Genomic DNA, 21,115 nt, shown 5'->3' on the forward strand with positions numbered 1-21,115 from the left:
CATGCCTGTTGCCTGCAGAGGCCATAAAAGGAAGCCAGATGCCCTAGAACTGGAGTTAAAGACAGTTGTGAGCTTTGGCAATCTCTTAACTTTGCCTTCTTCCTGTCCAGGTGTTGTTACTGTTCCATCTAAAGTACAGATGTGTGGATGATAAAAATTTCTGGGGCTGGAGAAATGGCTCAGCAGTTAAGAGCACTGGCTGCTCATGCAGAGGGCCTGGATTTGGTTTCCAGCAACCTCATGGTAGCTCACAACCATAACTCCAGTTCTAGGATATCAGATTCTTCCGATCCCCTTGGCGATAAAGCTCATAGCACGAGAGCTGTGCAGTCGATTTCAGAACGAGCACCCATAAACGGAAGCTAGTGTGATAAATGGGAAAGTATTATTTTTCATATCTGCTGTATGGTGCCACGATGTACAGAAAAATAAATAAAAGACATTTATCAGGAGAGAAAAACTAGAATTGTTTAGGTAGTGCCACATTGTCAGAAAATAAGACACTGATTAGAAGAGAGAAAAAAATGGAATTTGCAGATAAAAAGATTGTGAATGCCAAGAATCTACAAATACACTATTAGAAAGAAGGAAAGTTGTATGCACACAAGTACCATGCAGACATAAATCAACCAGGTTACTCATACAAGGTAAGTTGTAGAAATTAGTTATGTCTACGTACTAGCACCGGAAAATGGGAATTTGCTCCACGTATGTCTGCGTGTGGTGTGCACGTTTGGGGTTCATCTGTATGATGTAAGCTGGGGGTGGTTGATGTCAACTGCCATCCCTCATTGTTCTCTTTCAACTCATTCTGGCAAGCTTAGCTAGTCTGTTTGCTCCAGGGTGGCTAAGACTAGTATTTAACATTACCACTCAGGACATAATAAATGTTTCAAGGCAATGAAGGAGAATAATTCATTCACAGCACAAAATTAGATTATGTGTATTAAGTGTGGGAGGTGTGTAGGGCAGTTAGAAAATTAGAAGAATGAAAATTTAAAACAGTTCTCTTTCTTCCTCTTTAATAAAAATCATGCAGTTTGACAATAGTTTAGGAAAAGATAGTATGAGGTAGTATTTTGGTTTTTGTTTGTTTAATTTGGTCCACTGATTTAAAAATGCATATATTTTAATGGTTTACTATTAAAATATTAGCTGTAGTAAATATGCTAATAGGTGATACTCCTTTTTCTAATGACAAACTAACACTCCAGAACTCAGATCTTTCTAGTGTTTATATATTGCATATATTATATAATGTGGATAAAATAAAAAAGCATTTCTGTTACCTTATAAATGGCCATTGTCAATGTCTGCTATGGTAAAGTATCTGATCACAAAATGTGACTGACAGGTGTGAAATTTTCTCTGTTATTATATGATTACAGTTTATTCTTGCAATTTTAATATCTCATAGGGCTAAATAAGTTGTCTTATATTCACTATATTTATTGTCAATATGAAGTATATATCCTCTGAAGAACTTTGGTCAATTGCTTTTATTCATGCAAATCTATGTTCAAGGAGTCCTCTTCAATGTGAATTTTATAATGATTGGTAAGGGAGGACCTCTGACTGAAGAGCTTTCCACATGCACTACATTCATAGGGTTTCTCTCCAGTATGAATCCGCTGATGGGCAATAAGGGAGGAGCTTTGCCTAAAACTCCTCCCACAGGTGTTACATTTAAAGGGTTTCTCTCCCGTGTGAATCCTCTGGTGCTGAATAAGAGCTGCACTTTGTCCAAACGATATCCCACATTCTATACATTGATAAGGTTTCTCTCCAGTGTGGATTCGCTGGTGGTTACTTAGGGATGAGTTACACCTGAATGTTTTCCCGCACTCGTTACATTTATAGGGTCTTTCCCCAGTGTGCATTCTCTGATGTTGGATCAGAGCTGAACTCTGTCTGAAGGCTTTCCCACAAACTTTACACTTACATGGTTTCTCTCCAGTGTGGATTCGTTCGTGAATAATAAGAGTTGAGTGGGAACTTAAGGCTTTGCCACACTCATTGCAATTATACAATTTCTCTCCTGTATGAATTATCCGGTGTCTATTGAGTCTTGAGATAGAAGTAAAGCCTTTTCCACACTCGCCACACCTGTAGGGCTTTTCTCCCGTGTGGATTCTTTCGTGCTGAATAAGTGATGCGCTCTGACTGAAGGCTCTGCCGCATTCGCTACATCTGAAAGGTTTCTCTCCAGTGTGGATTCTCTGATGGTAACGGAGGGAGGAGCTAGACTTGAAGGTGTTGCCGCATTCGTTACACAAGTAGGTCTTCCTGGAATGAGCTCTCTGGCATCCTGAGAGCGAAGCGGATGCCTTCCTTCCTGGGTTATATCTATGAGGGTTTTCTCGGGCATGGATTTTTTGATGCAAAAAAAGACTAGACCTTCTGCTAAAAGATTTTCCACATTCTTTGCATGTATAGGATTTCTCCAAAGTATGAGTTCTTAGGTGCTTACAAAGGGATGCACTGTGGCTGAAGGCCTTCCCACACTCATTACATATGTAGGGCTTCTCTCCAGTATGAGTTCTTTGATGTTGAATAAGAGCGGAACTTTGGCTGAAAGCTTTCAAACAGTCTTTACATTGAAATAATCTCTCTCCACTATGGTTTTTCAGATGTTTGCGAAGGGATGAGCTGTGAATGAAGGCCTTTTCACAAGTACTACATTTAAAGCGTTTCTCTAATGTCTTGATTTTTGGTTGATTAAGTGAAGTTGAATTTTCCTTGAGGCTATTTCTTTGTGTTTTTTCTCTAGCAATCTTTTGCTTACCGATTGACTTCAGGCTGACACTTGGACCAAACTCAAAATTCTTATGGCTTTTATCTACAGTAAGAATTTTTGTATGGGTGATAGAAATTATTTGTAAGCTTTCATTTTTGTTCTGTTTTTTAAAACTGTTGTCAGGTCTGCAGGATTTTCCTGAGGTAAAGTCCCAGTCCTCATCCCTTTTGAGTTGTTTCCTCTTTAATTCCTGAAATGATGACTCTTTAGTTTGAGTTGATTTTGTGGTTTGAAGACTGCTATTACATCCTGGAAGAAAAGCAGAAATTGCCAGTGTTAGGTGTGATTAACTCAGACTAAACTTATAAGAAGAGTGTTATTGTTACCTAAATAAATACTATAAGTCTATAGATATTAGTAAGAAAGAAGAAATGGAAAATAAACACTTTATAAGATACTGGATGTGTACTCATCATCCGGAGTGAACAAAAGGATGAAACAAGGTCACCTAAGGAGATAAGAGCTAAGAGTAACCAGTAGAAGGGTTAGAGAAGGACAAATTGAGGGGTTGGGGATTTAGCTCAGTGGTAGAGTGCTTGTTTAGCAAGTACAAGGCCCTGGGTTCAGTCCTCAGCTCTGAAAAAAAAAAAAAAGACAAAATAACAAAAAGAGAAGGACAAATTGACAAGTATAGCCTGGTATATAATGGACTACATACATACATACATACATACATACACACATACATAATATATACATACATACTTACCCACATATGACTCATAAACTATGGTGCTTCTGCCATTCTTTTTCATTTTGGATTTATTAACTTCTCTTTCCTACCTGTTGGAATCTTACCGGCCTTCCAACGCAGTGCAGGTAACTCCTCTGTTGCATCTTTTCCTGACTGGCTCTCACAATCCACAGCCCTCCTCTTAATATAGCACTTGATATAGAAATGCATCACTTAATGACAGGGACCTGGTCTGGGAAATGTGGCCTAAGGGAGGTCATCCTCATGTAAGCCTCCCAGAGGATACGCAACACAAATCTAGATGGTGTAGATGGTCCGCTTGATGGGCCATGTGTCTTGATGCAATCAAAAGATACAGCAGACATGAGAGGAATGTGACTGCTGCCAGTGTCACAGCGCCTCCTCAACCTTCCTTCCCGTAAGTACAAGCATACTTTAACACACGGTATTAAAATGCAAACCTAAAGCACGGTACTCACGTCACTGCTACTGTCAAATATTCTGTACTGTAATAATTCTAAAACTATACTTTTATACTTCTAGCAGCACAGGACTGCTTACATCAGCATTGCTACCAACACACAGATAGTACATTCTGTTAAGTTTTATTTATTCAACGTGGAGAGCAGGCTAGCTTTGAACTCACAGTGATTCACATGCTTCTGCCTCTTGAGTACTGGGATTAAAGGACCATATCACCACGTTAACTAGCTTGTGTTCTATTGCTTTAGATTTCTAAAGTTAGATTTACTTGTTTTACTTCATGTGCGTCTTCCTGTGTATGTGTATATTTATGTACAACAAATGCATGTGATTGCCTACAGAGGTCAATGTCATATCATCAGCAAATACAGGTAGCTTATCAATTTATTCTCTAATTTATTTATCCGGACGCAATAATTAATATTTCCTTAAAGACGAATAGCATGTAAAGTGGATATATTTGCCTTGTTCTAACCTAAATTATTAGGTTTAGGACTGAAGTATTTGAATTTTATCACGCAGTTGAGGATTCCTCAAGTCCTGTTTATCTTGATTATCTGCGTGACACAGAGTCTTGTTGAATGCTTCTCTAAATGCATATAATGTCCTTGTGTACTGTGTGGTGCTACTTTGGCCAATAATGAGCTGCATATGCAATGATGGTGTCAGGAGAGTAAACTGGAGATGAAAATGAACTGTGACCTTGTGACACTATAGCCATGCAAAGGTAATAGAGGGGGCTGGAGACATGGACAGCCAGTTAGGAGTATCTGTTACTCTCGCAGAGGACATAGGTTTGTGTCCTAGCACTCACACGGTGATTAATTTGTTTAATGAGGAGACACTAGGTATATTTCACTGCAGTCAAGAACAAGGCAAATATATCCACTTTACCTGCTATCCATCTTTAAGGAAATATTAATTATTGCATCTAGATAAATAAATTAGACAAGTTGATAAACTGCCTGTATTTGTTGATGATATAACATCTCTTAAAATTAATTTCATGAAGAAGCATGAATTATAGAATTGGCACACAAAAGTATTCTTATAAAGAATAAGAGGAGGGGTTGGGAACTTAGCTCAGTGGTAGAGCGCTTGTCTAGCAAGCACAAGGCCCTGGGTTTGGGCCCCAGCTCCGAAAAAAAAAAAAAAAAGAAAAAAAAAAGAAAGAAAAAAAAAGAATAAGAGGAATATAAGAAATTTGAAAAACTTTACGAGTGAATTTTTGTGGGCATCTTGAATGAAAATGCTATTCTTGGATGTAACAACCCAGTGTTCTAAAAGTGTCACAAAAGTCAGAATTTCTCAGTAGCAGGTGACATCCTGGGCCAGACAATTCTCTGTCCTTTGGGACTATGTTGGGGATGACCTTTCTTCATATTTTATTAAAGTGTATCTCTGTATTTTATTAAAGTGTATCTCTGTATTTTATTAAAGTGTATCTCTGTATTTTATTAAAGTGTATCTCTGTATTTTATTAAAGTGTATCTCTGTATTTTCAACTGTTCACTATGTACCGGCAGAGAGCTACGTGTTGGCAGGATTTTGCTATCGTCAATTCCAAGTCCCATCACCAGGTTTTCTATTTGTAAATGTTTGTGGTTCCCACCTGCCCAAAAGATCAGCCCGCAAAGCCTAGGCAACCAAAAAGATGGACTGAGTGTTGTCTTACTGCTGATTGGTTATAACAAAAGAGCTAATAGCCAACAGCTGGGGCACGAAATAAGAGGGTGGAGCTTCCAGGCAGGAGGGGAGGCTGGAGGGATGCAAGCAGAGTCAGGAAAATGGAGGGACACAAGGGAGAAAGCAGAGGGAGACTAACGTGGGACAGGAGGTAAAGAAATCTTCACTTCATGCACGATCTCATCCTCAGCATCCTGTGAGGAAGGCAGAAAAGGCCCAAACTGTAGAGGAGAAAAGGTGGACGTCAGAGAGTCAGAGTGCATCTGTGATGGCATGAAGTACTGCGATTCTATTTCCCTCCCTAGAAGCAAATGCACCTGCAGGATCTGACCATTAGAACTATTTTGGAACTCTGGAGTCCAGGCAGCGTCTACAGGAAGGCCCGGGTGGTAAACTGAAGAACATTTCACACAGTAGCAGCTACTCCTTGTTCAGCAGCCAGCTCCAAGGAGCAACCTACTAGCATTCCTACAGCAGCCCTCTGATCCAAGGGGCATGAAGGATCAGCAACAATGGCAGGACACCACTCCTCTTTCCACTGGCAGAAGTGGATACCCAACAGTTAAAAGGACAGTGTCCTCCCCCCTTTACTTGCCCCTTCCCTATTTTGTAAAACCAGATACTTAAGGATAAGGACATTAAAATAAACAATTGCCCTACTGTGGGAGTTGAGGGAGATTTAGAAAGTCACCACAGGGAGAAAGAGAGAGAGAGACACATGCTGAGAGAGGAGATAAGGTAGCTTTAAGTGTATACCTCAGTTGTTTTACTGGCACAGAAGTCTCTTATAATAACTAAAGAGAAAAGTCACCCATCACCTCAGCAGACCCTGGGAAGAGGAAAATTCAGATGCTTAACTTTTAATAAGAAATGGCAAGGCAGGAGACTGGAGAGATGGCTCAGTGGTTAGGAGCACTGGCTGCTCTTTCAGAGGTTCTGGATTCACTACCTAGCACTCACATGGCAGCTCACAACTGTCTAAACCTCCAGTTCCTGGGGATCTGATTCTACTGTGGCTTTCCTGAGCACTGCACCCATGTGGTGCACAGACATTTTTTCAGGCAGAACATCCACACACATAAAAATGAAAATAAACTTTTAAAAAAATATCACAAGGCAGAAGACAAACAGGAAAATAGGTCCCTGCAGAGGAAGGAATATGGTGGAAGTGTAACTCACTGGTAGAGAACTTGCCTAGCAAGTGCAAGGCCTGGCTCTCCAGCACTACAAAAAAGTTGCCTTGGTAGTTTCCACAGAATTACTGTATTTCTTCAAACAAAGGTTTCAAAGATAGACAACCATGGTCTCTACATCAGAAAGTGTCACTTTAGACTAGAAAAGAAAGGCTTTCATATTCAGTGTCTGTCAGAACAGGGTATCTTTCAGCTCTTCCTTAATCCTCAGTGTCTGACCTGGTCCAGCCTCGGCCCTGTCTCCCAGTTCTCCCACTCCAGGCTCCCAGCCCTCAACCCTTCCTGTTAGGGACAGGAAGCTGATCTCTGAGGGACACAGGGCTGGGCCCACCACCAGGTGCTTACAACTCCTCAGTTGGGATTCAGACCCAGGCAAGCAGCTGAGGTGCAGTTTGCATATCAAAGCAGACCTGACCTCCGGGTTCTCCAGGCATCTCTCAGTCCCCACTTGTTACAGGACAAGGCTGGCATATCAGAACTTTCTAGCTGAGGGGCTGGGCTTCCCCTCTCCCAGAAGCTTTTCCCTATAGAATCCAGACATTTTGCTCTCCTCCCTCCCGCCTCTGCATTTTCTCTTTTCCTGCTCAAGCTCTTTCTCTTCTCCCTCCAACTTTCTCCCTTCCCATGGGCTCTTTGTTTTCCCCACTAAAATATCAGGTATTGTAAAATTCTCCTTAAACTTCATAGATGTTCCTATAATCCACGGGAGAGTCCGAAGCTCTTAACACCGTACCAAAATCTAGAGAGGTTATCCAAGCTCATTTCCTTTGTCTCGATTTCCTATATAGACTCCTCCACACAGCTAAAAAAAAAATTACTTCCAATATACCCTTAAATATACTGATTTCTTGTACATGAAATGCAGCCCTCCTCAGAAATAAGAGATCTTGAGATACTCTTTTGAAAAGGGACCATCGAAAGAAGGGAGAGCTAAGGTCTAGGAGCCTGGGATTTTCCTTTCCTATCATTCCTTGGTGAGGACCAAGTATCTGAAGATGTCTCCTGTTGAGGGGCAGGTCAGTTTAAGGTTTTCTGGAGACCCTGATGTACAGAAAGGAACACAGTCTCTTGTCTAAAGTACTTGGCAGAGCCGGTAACGGCCTGGGGCCAGGGCTTTGGCGGAACTTCAGCTTCAGCTCCGGAGAACCCAATTCTTCTGACCCCAAGGGGCTATGGTTCTCCATCTCAAGGTTGCTGTGCACTCAGTTTGTGACATTCTTAAGATACTGTGTATTCTCCTTGTGCAAGTTGCTTGATTGACTTCCTGTTGACTCCGCCCCATTATATCATGGCTGTCTACCCACTCTCTCCCATTTTGCCTACAAGCGGTATATAAGATGCTATACTTCTTAATAAGTTTGCTTGAGATAAGACATTCCTGACCACAGCCTTCCTATCTCCTTATCTTTTCATCCCTTTGCCCTTCCCCTTAGGATTCCTGTCACTGAAGAGCACCTGCTGGTCCAGGTCAGTCTCCGGGCACCAGGTACCAAGGCTACCCTCCATTCTTAGTTTGAGGAGATTCTGGGGTATCTCAGGCTTGTCCACTCACCAAGAGAGGAGCATCCATGGCTTTCTTTCTCCGCTTTCCAGGGTTCTTCTCCTTGCTGCAGCACGGAGATCATCTTTGGTTTGGTAAATGGAAATCCTGATCACAAACAAAATTAGCAATAACACTAAAAAGACTCCGTCTTTTTTTAACGTGGACAAGCATTCCAAATGTGTGGGGAACCCAGCTACACTTCTACTGGGTACTTAAACTGCTCCCTGTCATATGACAGGATGTGTCAGGCAGAGGCCAAGTGGCTCACCAGGCATGACAGGGAGGAGTAATTGCACGTTATAGAAATTCGATAAGTGGGCAGACTTAGCATTCTAGAAAGGGACTGTTGGGTGTGCAGACAGAATAAAAACTTACAGAAAAAACAGAAAAAAAGGACTAGGTGTTTAATCAAGCAGATTGTTTAAAGTGAAAAAATTTGATTTCTTTTCAAGGAGAGAGTGTACAGCATTTGACTGGAAAAAGAAGTGGGGAAGGCAAGGCACGGATAAGAGAGGGGGCGGAGGGAATCTTTGTTTACAGGCAACACAGAATATAACATGAAACTGCTGCTTCAACACTGAAGGAATTTCTGCCAAGTAACAGACAGCAGGGAGAGTATGAGTCTCAACCCCTACGTTCTCCTATTTGGGGCATTTAGACACCTGGAAGTGGAAAAAGAGTTTCAATATTTAATAGAGATCTGGTTTGTACAGTCCTACAGCAAACCCCAGCGAGGGGGGTTTTAATGACCACAGCCTTCACTCAGGGAAGCAGGCACTGAGGCCTCCCTTGTGAATCTATGCCCACAGGGAACTCTCTTACCCAGCGAGGCCAGGTTGCTGTAGTTCTCCAGCATCACCTCACGGTACAGGCTTCTCTGAGAGAGATCCAGCTTCTTCCACTCGTCCCGGGTAAAGAGCACAGCCACATCTTCAAATGTCACTGACACCTGTGAGGAGCAGTCATTCCATCTCAGCAGCCTCATACAGCATAAGGGAGGTAATGGCGTGGAAGGTGGACAGACCATCATAAAATGCTGTCCCTGAGAGTCCTAAAGAGGCTAGGTCATCTACCATTTAGTCATGTGACGGACACACAAAGAACAGCAGTGAGTAGGAGCCTGGCCTTGTGCACAAGGATTATGGCCAACAGTGCACTTCGAGGCAATTAGAACTTCCGGTAAAGGGTCTCTTGAGTTCTTTGTTTTGTTTTTGTTTTTGAGACAATCAATGTAGCTTCGGATGGCCTGGAACTTGAGATGGTAGACCAGACTAGCCCCCAAACTCAGAGATCCACCTGCCTCTGCCTCCCTGGGATTAAAGTTGTGCACCACAATGTTCAGCAAGATTCTTTACTCTTAATTTTCACATGCATGCAATGCCTATAGGAAAAATAATTTACTATGGGGAGAATCCAAAAGACAATCTTTGCTTTAGAGACTTTCCAATCTAATCAGCACACAGGGACGTGCACAAAATCATCTCAACAATGCAAAAAAAAAAAAAAAAATCTGTGTAGCTGGGCTGGTAGGCCCACACACCAGCTCCTGCTTCAGTCCTCACTCCAGAGACAAGAATGTGAGGTTGGCACTGCAACTGAAGATTTCCTCTGTTCTTAAACTTCTGGACACAAGGGCTGAAGGTTTAGGGCATGAACACACTTGACTCTCCTGGACGGAATGCAAAGGCTTGAGGAAATGGAACTGCCCTTATGGGTCATCTTTCCTTATCCTATGAGGCGGACAGGGTTGTCATTTTTATTTTATTGGTAAGGAAACTGAGACACAGAAGTTAGACTTACTTGTTCAAGGCCCAAAGATGGTAACAGAGGGATAGGTTAAAATCCAACCGTCTTGAGCATCCTACTTCCTGACCACTGTGCTTACTAATTTTCTGCCACGTATCCCATGGAACCCTCTTCATGGCTTCTTGAGAAGTTGTTCTCTGGCTTCCAGAGTAAGGTTCCTGAAACTGTGTCCCCTGCAGTATGGCTTTCTTTTGTCCATGCAGCAGCTCACCTCGATGGGTGAGCTCTATCTTCCCGCACCACAAAATGGCAGGTCGGGATTTGTTCTCACAAGAATGGTACCGTCAAGACATAGGATCCATAGAATAAAGGAGGAGAACTATGGGCTGCAGAAGGCTGGGGGAGCACCACAAGCATTCTCAAGGGCAAAAGGAAATAGATGAGGGATCCTGTTGGGGACTGAGAGAAACATACACGAAGGAAACAGACCAGAAAGGACTTTCCCCTGCTGTGTCCCTAGTGACAAAAGGCCACCTGCGTGTCACTGTCGATTTAGTAAGCACAACAGACTGGGGTCAGCCAACAGCGACACAAGGCACTGTAAGCGTGGGGTGTGCTCCCTATGCAACCAGCCCCTCCATGGACTCCGAATCCTGATGAAGGAAGTACTGGGTGGAGAACTTCAGCCTGGAAGGAAGAACAAAACCATACAAAACCCCCTCTACTCTGGACTGAGATGGCAGTGCGCTCACCTGAGACTTCCCTTCCCTTTTGTCTGGAGCCATGGTCTCTGTCTGGACTTTTCTCAGAGATGGGTACAAAAATGTGACCTGAGAGAAGGAGAAAGAAAGATTGCTTGGCACCCCTCAGAAGCCGCATCTCCGAATGCGTTCCATCAGCTGAGCCCGGCTCTTCTGCTTCCAGAATGGAAAGTGGGAGCCGGGAGTGGGTATTGGGGCATTGACAAGTCACCACTCTTCTGGTCTCTATTTCCAGAAACAAGACTCAGGTGACACTGGACTCCATCACTGAAGAGACTCACTATGCCTCTACGATTCTGGCATCATCCTATGCTGTTCACCACAGCTGAGCTGGCATTGCCAGTCCTCTTCAGATCAGGAAACTGAGGCCAGAGTGCAGCCACAGTAGGGACACAAACACTTTCCTCCCGTTCAGATCTGACCACGGGCCCACTCCAAGTGCTGCCCACCCAAATGCTCTGCTGCTGTCAAGGGGTCAATTTCCACACCCCCAGAGAAAACTCCAGAAAGGGGACCATTGGCTCATGGCGGCTCACGCTGGAGTCGCCACAGGCCTCCGTGTCCTCCAGCCTGGCTGCTCACCTCCCCCCAGGTCCCGCCACGCCTCATGAAGGCTCAGAGCCGCCACGCATGGAGACTTAGCCTGGGGAGCTAACCCAGAACAGCGAATCGCGCCACATACACCCCGAGGCCAGATGAAGCTCACAGGGGGCGGGGCTGGGAAGGTATGAGGATCGCTGACGCCGAGGCCTCTGGGAAATGTAGTTTACTTCAGGACTCAAGGATTCTGGGATATAAAGTTGACCTCTCCGGTGCGCAGCTGCAGTGGAGAGCCCACCTCCCCTTCCCAGCATCCCAAAATGCTGGAGTTCACCAGCTCTGTGAAGTCTTAGATGTGGAGTGTATTGTAATTTCACTTTTGTGGACCGTGGTAAGGCCAGCTGACAGTGGCCGGAAACAGACCCATTTCTCTCAGTCACTCATTGAAATCATATTGTAAGCCTTTTGAAATAAATCAGAAAACAAAAGGCACATCACTTGGTAAGCAGTGGCTTTTAGTAGGATAAAGAGTAGACTGTGAGCTGTGGAAATAATTATATATTGATTTAGACTCAGAGGATAAAGCAGAAGAAGAACCGGCTAGCTGAAACCTAGGGCTCGGGGATTTAAAATAAAAATTAATGAATGAATGGATAGATAGATAGATAAATAGATAGATAGATAGATAGATAGATAGATAGATAGATAGATAGATAGATAGATAGATAGATGGAGAAAGATAGATGAAAACACCTGATATCTACCACTGGTCTGAGTACAATGTAACACACACACACACACACACACACACACACACACACACACCCCTGAGATTCTCTGAGATTCTGGAGAGGAAAAGACCAAGTCTACTATTGTCCAATTAAAGCAAATTGTATTTTTGGTGCACCCAGGAGAGCTGGCCAGTTGGCTACCTCATTCTAAGTTGGCATTTGAGAGAGAGAGAGAGAGAGAGAGAGAGAGAGAGAGAGAGAGAGAGAGAAGACCCCTCTGGGTTCTTTAACTCTCCCCACCACCCCTTTTAAAAACAAATTGATTCCTTCTGAGTTTCACATCATGCATCCCAGTCCTGTCCTACTCTTCTCCCCATCCCCTCATATCTGCACCTTACCCTTGCAGCCTCCCCCAAAACACACATACAACACACACACACACACACACACACACACACACACACACACACACAGCATAGAAAGTATTATTGTGGAAGCTGTAGTATGTCACAGTGTGTCCCACAGTACAGTACTGTTCACAGTCCCTCTGTTCACACATCTTCACTTGCAAATATTTATTACAATGAGTCATTGGTCTGGCTCAAGCTCTCACTTCTGTGATACCATTAATATTGGGTTATCACTGGAACTCCTCCCAGTTATCCTGTTGCTGGCCTGTGTGTTGGAGATCCTGCAGCAGCTTTGGGTCAGCAGGACTGGCCCAACAATTCACACATGATACGGATTTTATGGTGGGCCAACTCAGAGCCCTGGATCTGAGCCTGGGTAGCAACTGAGCTGGTCAGCTCAATGACTGTCCCTTATCTGAACCATCAAGGATAAACTCTCCAGCACTGCTCTGGCAAGGCCACCCGATGCCACCATCAGCAGGAGACAGAGTCATCTCTCCTACTCTCATGCCCTTGAGCCAGCTCACCAGTGTCTTTGTCATCACGGCATCTTCACTGTGTTGCCCAGGTGAGCTATACATAGGGTCTGCTCTCCAGGGTGCTACACCCAGTGAGGGGACAGGGCCAGCTCCCCTACTACAGGTGCTACCTCAGGTGGCAAGGGACAAGGTGGGGGAGGGCATCACTCCCATCTCCCCCCACCCGACTAGGCCATTGAAATCCCTCTGATAGGAGAGATAAGGTGTTCCCAGGGGTCAGGGAGTTAAAAGGATACAATGAAAAGGGAAGGAACAGAAGCAAGGATACACGTGGAGTGAATTGGGTTGCAAGCAGTTTGCATCAGGTCTAAGAAAGAGTTACTTTTAATTACAAATAGAAACCTTATTCAGCAAGGTCAAACAAAAACTTATTAACTAGGATTTAGCACAGGACAAACTTTAATTACAATGAGAAGCCTTGCCTTGTGGAGACAAAGCAGGGCAAGCAGGAACTTCTTTTTGACTGTCTGAACTGCAAACAGAACTCATGCTGTAAGGTGTGTTTTCCTGTTTTGGCCTCCCACTACCCTTCTGAGATATTTGTTCCTGTTTTGGTCTCACAGCACCAGCGTGAGTGAACATTCTTAGCTCCTACTCTATAGCTATTGTTGACACACTACTGTAAGCATTCGTTACAGTCACGGGAATTTCCTAATTCTCCTGCAGCTGAACTGTCTTCCTGATGAGTCCCATTCCCGGCTTATAAAATGCCAGCATTGCTCAAGACTGAATCCTGGGGTCTCCTCATCACTGACTCTTGAGTTCTCCCTATTATTGTTTTAGTTGCCTTCAATTCTGCAATATTCTCCCAATTTTCTTCTGAGTTCTGGTAATCCTCCAGATGTGCCCTCTGAACTCTGCCACTATCCAATTTTAATAGGGGCTGAGAGAGGGTCTCAAGTAGCTAGCCTCAGATTTGTTATACACATAAGCTGGCCTTGAACTCATGGTGCTGCTTCCACCTCCCAGTTGTTGGGATAGAAAAATGTGTGCCACCTAGCCTGCACAGAGGCATTCTAAAGAGTGCTGTTTTTATAAGGGCTTCTATTGAGCAACTGAGAAGTATTTCACTGTCACCGTGCCCTGGAGCAATACGTTTGGAGTTTATTGTGGTTAACCACAGCCTGACCTTGAGGTAAGGTCTTGCTCTGAGTTGTTGAAGGGTATTTGATCACACTGTTGTTGTGGCTCAGCCCTAGCACAAATCTTTAACTCAAGAGTTTCTGTAAACAAAAGCTAAACAAAGTCAAGGATAGGTCCAAAGGTGGAGCAAGCAACCAGTAGATAGGGAGTGAACAAAAGAAAACCCAGGAAAGAGAAAGGAGGGTCTTTGAATTGAAGGGTATTTAAGACAAAATGAAGGAGCCTTTTCCTTCTGGGATGTTGATGAAGTAGGGAGGTCAGCTGGGTGTTCTCTGCCCCTCTGAGCTAGCAGGCTTTCACCACAGCATCTGGCTCCCGAGTCTTCACTTGGTAAATGGAATGTTTGGGATTTTGTTTAAAAACAACACCGAGTCAGACAGAAATGGTTCACCATGACCACTTACCTTAAATTTGGCCTCTGTATTTCCCTACTAATAGATTAACTGAAAGACCCCAGCTTAGCAGCAGTAACGCCATTTTGCAAGGCTGTACTTAAGATGACTGGTTCAGGGAAAGGTTAGAACACTGAGTACACAGCGGCTGCCAAGCAGGATGTGTTTGGTTGAAGGCCTGGCAACAGGACGACTTCGGTTGAGCACCTGACAATGAAAAAAAAGCCCACAGGGTGTGAGAGAGGTCCCACACCCTGGTGGGGGGCCGAGTCAGTCGTTATGTTCCAAGAAGGTAGCTAAGAAACTTGCCCCCGGGCTGAACCCTTGGGGGGCCGAGTCAGCCGTTATGTTTCAGGAAGGTAGCTAGGAAACTTGCCCCCGGGCTAAACCCTTGCCACATTAGAATCCACCAATTATATCCCTGTAACCATGCATCTGCTTCTGTATGCTTGCTTCTGCTCCCCAAAATCCTATAAAAGCCCATCCTTGGTTCCGTGGGGCGCGCCAGTCCCCCGAGTGACTGAAGCGCCCGCAGGTGCCTGTGCCTGTGTATCCCGACAATAAACCAAATCCTCTTGCTGATTGCATCCTGTGGTGTCTCGGTCTGGTCTTTGGAGTTGGAGGGTCTCCACCCCGAGGGAAAGTTCTCCCTGAGAGCTTTTCATTTGGTGCGTTGGCCGGGAAAGGAGATCCTCCACCCAGGGACCACCGACCACCCACTGGGAGGCAAGCCGGCCGGCCTCTGTCTGATTCTGTCTCGTTCTGCCCTATTCTGTCTGTTCTGTGAGCGCTCAGCCGGGTCTGTTCTGTGGGCGCTCAGCCAGGTTCTGTGAGCGCTCAGCCAGGTTCTGTGAGCGCTCAGCCAGGTCTGTTCTGTGAGCGCTCAGCCAGGTCTGTTCTGTGAGCGCTCAGCCAGGTTGTTTAGAATTTGGGCGGGACGAAGAAGGAGCTGACGAGCTCGGACTTCTCGCCCCGCAGCCCTGGAAGACGTTCCAAGGGTGTTAGGGGCCCGACTTTTCGGGGCCCAATCTGGGAGAGGAGAAAGATCCGGACTAACGGCACCTCTGTCTGTAGTTTTGGCTTTCAGAGGGCCCCGGACCTTTGCCACCTCCATCTGACTTTTTGCTTTCAGTTTGGTACCAAAGCCGTGCAGCACGCCTGTCTGTTGTTTGTTTGACTGTTGGTGTTGTTTGTTTTCTCTGTGTCCTAATCTTCCTTAGAACTAACATGGGACAGTCCCTAACAACGCCCCTAAGTCTCACTCTTGATCATTGGAAAGACGTCCACGACCGGGCACACAACCAGTCCGTCGAGGTTAAAAAAAGAAAAATGACAGACTCTCTACACATCCGAGTGGCCCACTTTCGGAGCAGGATGGCCAGTGAATGGCACATTTAATAAGATCATTATTTTACAGGTTAAAGATCGGGTCGTCCACGGACATCCTGACCAGGTTCCTTATATTATCACTTGAGAGAGTCTTGCCTTAACCCCCCCCCCCCGGGCGGAACCCTTCGTGAACCCGAATTGGCCTCCCCTCAACCCCCAGCCTGTCCCCTCGGCCCCGCCCGGTCCGCCGGCCACGTCTTCCTCTCTCTACCTTTGTGAAATCAGAGCCTTCTAAGAAACCTGTCCTCCCGGCAGACCCAAACTCCCCTCTCATAGATCTTCTCTCTGACAGGCCCGGCTGAAACGGAGGAGGCAGAGCCGCCGGCCAGATCAGTTGCCGGGCCACAGTCTGATAAGGGTTTCTCCCCTGTCGCAGGGAGGTTGCGCAATAAGTGCGAGGTGATGCCAGATTCAACCTCCCAGGCTTTCCCACTTAGACAGGGAACCGGTGGCCAGACCCAATACTGGCCGTTTTCAGCAGCTGACATTTACAATTGGAAACAACACAACCCTTCTTTCTCCAAAGATCCGGTGGCACTCACCGACCTAATAGAATCTGTTTTACTTACCCACCAGCCTACTTGGGATGACTGCCAACAGCTCTTACAGGCCCTCTTAACCTCAGAAAAAAAAAACAAAGAGTGTTCCTAGAGGCCAGAAAGCATGTTCTGGGAGATGATGGGCGTCCCACCCAGCTGCCTGAAAAAATTGATGCTGCATTCCCACTTAAGAGACCAAACTGGGATTTTAATACAGCTGAAGGTAAGGGACACCTACGCCTTTATCGCCAGTTGCTTCTAGCGGGTCTCCGAGGGGCTATACGACGCCCTACTAATTTGGCTCAGGTAAAACAGGTATTACAGGAAGCAGGGGAAACTCCCTCCGCCTTTCTAGAGAGACTTAAGGAGGCCTACCGTATGTACACTCCCTATGATCCAGATGACCCAGGACAAATGACGAGTGTCTCTATGTCCTTCATCTGGCAGGCTGCTCCAGATATCAAGACTAAGTTACAGAGGTTAAAAAATTTGCAGGGCTATACATTACAGGATTTACTTAAAGAAGCTAAAAAGATTTTTAATAAGAGAGAGAATTGAGTCGAATCTTGGCCGCCGTAGTTCAGGGCCAAGAAAGGAAGGGAGATAGGGGGGAGCTCGAAAGGGGCTGAAGCTGGATAAAGATCAATGTGCCTATTACAAAGAGAAAGGACACTGGGCCAGAGAGTGCCCCAAGAAGCCTGGCGGACCCCGAAAGCCTCGACCACGAACCTCCCTCTTGGCTCTAGATAAAGATTAGGGAGGTCAGGGCCAGGAGCCCCCGCCTGAGCCCAGGGTAACGCTTAAAGTTGGGGGGCAGCCGGTTACTTTCCTGGTAGACACAGGAGCCCAGCATTCAGTCCTCACCCAAGCTTCAGGACAACTCAGCGACCGGACGGCCTGGGTACAAAGAGCTACTGGTGAGAAACAATACCGATGGACTACGGACCGCCGGGTTCAGCTGGCTACTGGTAAGGTGACCCATTCCTTCTTACATGTTCCAGACTGCCCGTACCCTCTGCTGGGCCGTGATCTGCTCACCAAACTAAAAGCACAAATTCATTTTGAGGAAGGAGGGGCCCAAATAACTGGCCCCCACGGAACTCCCCTTCAAGTTCTAACCCTACAACTAGAGGATGAATATAGACTATATGAACCGGGACAGGACAAGCCACAATCCCTAGAAATAGACACTTGGGTCACGAATTTTCCACTGGCTTGGGCAGAGACTGGTGGGATGGGGTTGGCGCTCCAACAGCCCCCCTTAATTACAACTCCAGTCTCCATAAAACAATACCCCCTGTCACATAAAGCTTATCAAGGTATAAGGCTTCACATTACGAGGCTTCTAGATCAAGGCATCCCAGTCCCCTGCCGGTCGCCTTGGAATACGCCTCTTCTGCCTGTTAAGAAACCTGGCACTGGAGCTTATAGGCCAGTACAAGACTTGAGAGAGGTCAACAAGAGGATAGAAGATATTCATCTGACTGTTCCAAACCCTTACAATTTGCTCAGTAACTGTTCATTGATGAGAAACGGGTATGCTAAAGGGTCCTAACACAAAGGTTGGAACCCTGGAAACGCCCTGTGGCCTACCTGTCTAAGAAATTGGACCCTGTGGCCTCCGGCTGGCCACCGTGCCTAAAGATGGTGGCTGCTATTGCTGTCCTGATCAAGGACGCTGGAAAATTGACTTTGGGACAGCCACTCACCATCCTAGCACCCCACGCAGTGGAGGCCTTGGTAAAGCAGCCCCCAGACCGCTGGCTCTCTAATTCTCACACCAAGCCTTGTTACTAGATGCAGAACGGGTTCAGTTTGGGCCCATAGTCGCCCTCAATCCTGCCACCTTGCTTCCTCTACCAGAGGAGGCAAAACAGCATGACTGACTACAAATCCTCGCAGAAGTACATGGAACCAGGCTGGACCTATCGGACCAGCCTCTTCAGAATGCTGACCACACATGGTACACGGATGGCAACAGCTTCTTGGCAGAGGGAGAGCGAAAGGCTAGAGCTGCGGTCACTACGGAGGACAAAGTGATTTGGGCGAAAGCCCTGCCTGCTGGTACCTCCACACAACGGGCTGAACTCATCGCCTTGACTCAGGCGCTCAAGACGACAAAAGGTAAGAGGCTAAATATATATATATATATACAGACAGCTGTTATGCCTTTGCCACGGCACACATCCATGGGGAGATCTACCGGAGGCGGGGGCTGCTCACATCTGAGGGTAAAGATATGGCTAAAATTCTGGCCCTCTTAGAAGCCCTATTCTTGCCCAAAAGACTGAGTATTATACATTGTCCAGGACACCAGAAAGGGCACAACCCAGAGGCACGAGGAAACCGGCTGGCCGATGCCACGGCGCGAGAAGCGGCCATGAACAAACAAATCTTGCCCTTAAATAGCCCAGACCAACCCACGTCCCCACCAGTGGGACAAACCAGTTGGGTTTATGCCCATGAGGACATAGAGCTCCTAAAAAAATGGGGGCCATCTACCACCCTCAACTAAAACAGTGGGTCTACAAAGGACTTTTGAATTGATCTCCTTTTTACATAAATTAACCCATTTGGGGTTTAAGAAGATGAAAACCTTACTAGATTGGGAAGAGATAAATCTGTGTTTTTTTGAATCGGGACAAAGCGATACAAAAGGTGACTGAGAGTTACAAAGCGTGCGCTCAGGTTAACCCGGAAAGGACCATGATTGGACAAGGAGTTCGTCCTAGGGGACACCGTCCCGACATCCATTGAGAAATTGATTTTACTGAAATTAAACCAGGTATATATGGATACAAGTATCTCCTAGTGTTTGTAGACACCTTCTCAGGATGGGTCGAAGCCTTCCCCACAAAACACGAGACTACAAAAATGGTCACCAAGAAGCTCCTCGAGGAAATCTTTCCCAGGTATGGCATGCCTCAAGCGTTGGGGTCGGACAACGGGCCCGCTTTCGTCTCCCAAGTAAGTCAGTTGGTGGCCAAATTGCTGGGGATTGATTGGAAATTACATTGTGCCTATAGACCCCAGAGTTCAGGTCAGGTAGAACGCATGAATAGAACAATTAAGGAGACTTTATCCAAACTTACGCTTGCAACTGGCTCAAAGGATTGGGTGGCCCTCCTTCCCCTAGTTCTATATCGGGCCCGGAATACCCCGGGCCCCCATGGTCTAACTCCTTTTGAAATAATATATGGAACACCACCCCCATTTGTCCATTTCTTTGATTCAAACATTGCTGATTTTGCTGACAGCCCTTCTCTGAGGGCCCATTTACAGGCCCTACAGATTGTGCAGAGAGACGTCTGGAGACCTTTGGCCGCTGCTTACCAGGACAAGCTTGAACATCCGGTGGTGCCACACCCGTTCCAGATTGGAGACACCGTGTGGGTGCACAGACACCAGACCAAGAATCTCGAGCCACGGTGGAAAGGACCCTACACCGTCCTCCTGACTACCCTGACCGCCCTAAAGGTAGACGGAGTCTCGGCTTAGATCCACGCACCACACCTCAAGGCAGTCCGGTCTGAGGAATTGACTAATCACAACACTACACCCCAGACATGGAGAGTTCAGCGCACTCCAAACCCCTTAAAGTTAAAACTCCTACGTGGCTCCTCCTAGCCCTTTTGTGGCCTAGAGTCAGTGGGGGAATAAGCCCCCACCAGACAGAAATTTCTTGACCAAGTCGAGTGAAAGATTTCACTCAAAGTTAACAAAAAAATGGGGGAATGAAAGACCCCAGCTTAGCAGCAGTAACGCCATTTTGCAAGGCTGTACTTAAGATGACTGGTTCAGGGAAAGGTTAGAACACTGAGTACACAGCGGCTGCCAAGCAGGATGTGTTTGGTTGAAGGCCTGGCAACAGGACGACTTCGGTTGAGCACCTGACAATGAAAAAAAAGCCCACAGGGTGTGAGAGAGGTCCCACACCCTGGTGGGGGGCCGAGTCAGTCGTTATGTTCCAAGAAGGTAGCTAAGAAACTTGCCCCCGGGCTGAACCCTTGGGGGGCCGAGTCAGCCGTTATGTTTCAGGAAGGTAGCTAGGAAACTTGCCCCCGGGCTAAACCCTTGCCACATTAGAATCCACCAATTATATCCCTGTAACCATGCATCTGCTTCTGTATGCTTGCTTCTGCTCCCCAAAATCCTATAAAAGCCCATCCTTGGTTCCGTGGGGCGCGCCAGTCCCCCGAGTGACTGAAGCGCCCGCAGGTGCCTGTGCCTGTGTATCCCGACAATTAACCAAATCCTCTTGCTGATTGCATCCTGTGGTGTCTCGGTCTGGTCTTTGGAGTTGGAGGGTCTCCACCCCGAGGGAAAGTTCTCCCTGAGAGCTTTTCATAACAATGTCAAATATTTGACGTGAAATATATGCCCCTCTGTTGGTAGTAATTTAGAGCTGACCGGGCACAATACAATGTGCAAAGTCTAGAGCCTCCTTTGTATTTGAACCTGTCACTGGCTCTTTTTCATACTAGACCTGTATGAGAGTGATTAGTGATAACCACATGACACAGTCGATA

The 21,115-nt window shown here is 46.0% G+C and overlaps 1 protein-coding gene and 1 long non-coding RNA gene across 3 annotated transcripts; one reads left to right on the forward strand and one right to left on the reverse strand.

The window, feature by feature from the left end:
* Positions 1–447: 447 nt before the first annotated feature.
* Positions 448–11,607, reverse strand: Znf354b (zinc finger protein 354B). 2 transcript variants are annotated; one of them, NM_001399458.1, is given in 5 exon segments: positions 448–3,046; positions 8,406–8,501; positions 9,219–9,345; positions 10,895–10,972; positions 11,486–11,577. In NM_001399458.1, coding segments are annotated over 4 exon segments (1,803 nt in total). In that variant the 5' UTR covers positions 10,928–10,972; positions 11,486–11,577; the 3' UTR covers positions 448–1,499.
* Positions 11,608–18,725: 7,118 nt separating this feature from the next.
* Positions 18,726–20,167, forward strand: LOC148002849 (uncharacterized). Its single transcript, XR_015631568.1, has 2 exons — positions 18,726–19,498; positions 19,844–20,167. It is a non-coding gene; the product is annotated as an uncharacterized LOC148002849 (long non-coding RNA).
* Positions 20,168–21,115: the final 948 nt, after the last annotated feature.

Source organism: Rattus norvegicus, chromosome 10 (assembly GCF_021556685.1).
Source record: "Rattus norvegicus strain SHRSP/BbbUtx chromosome 10, alternate assembly SHRSP_T2T, whole genome shotgun sequence".
NCBI classification, from domain to species: domain Eukaryota; kingdom Metazoa; phylum Chordata; class Mammalia; order Rodentia; family Muridae; genus Rattus; species Rattus norvegicus.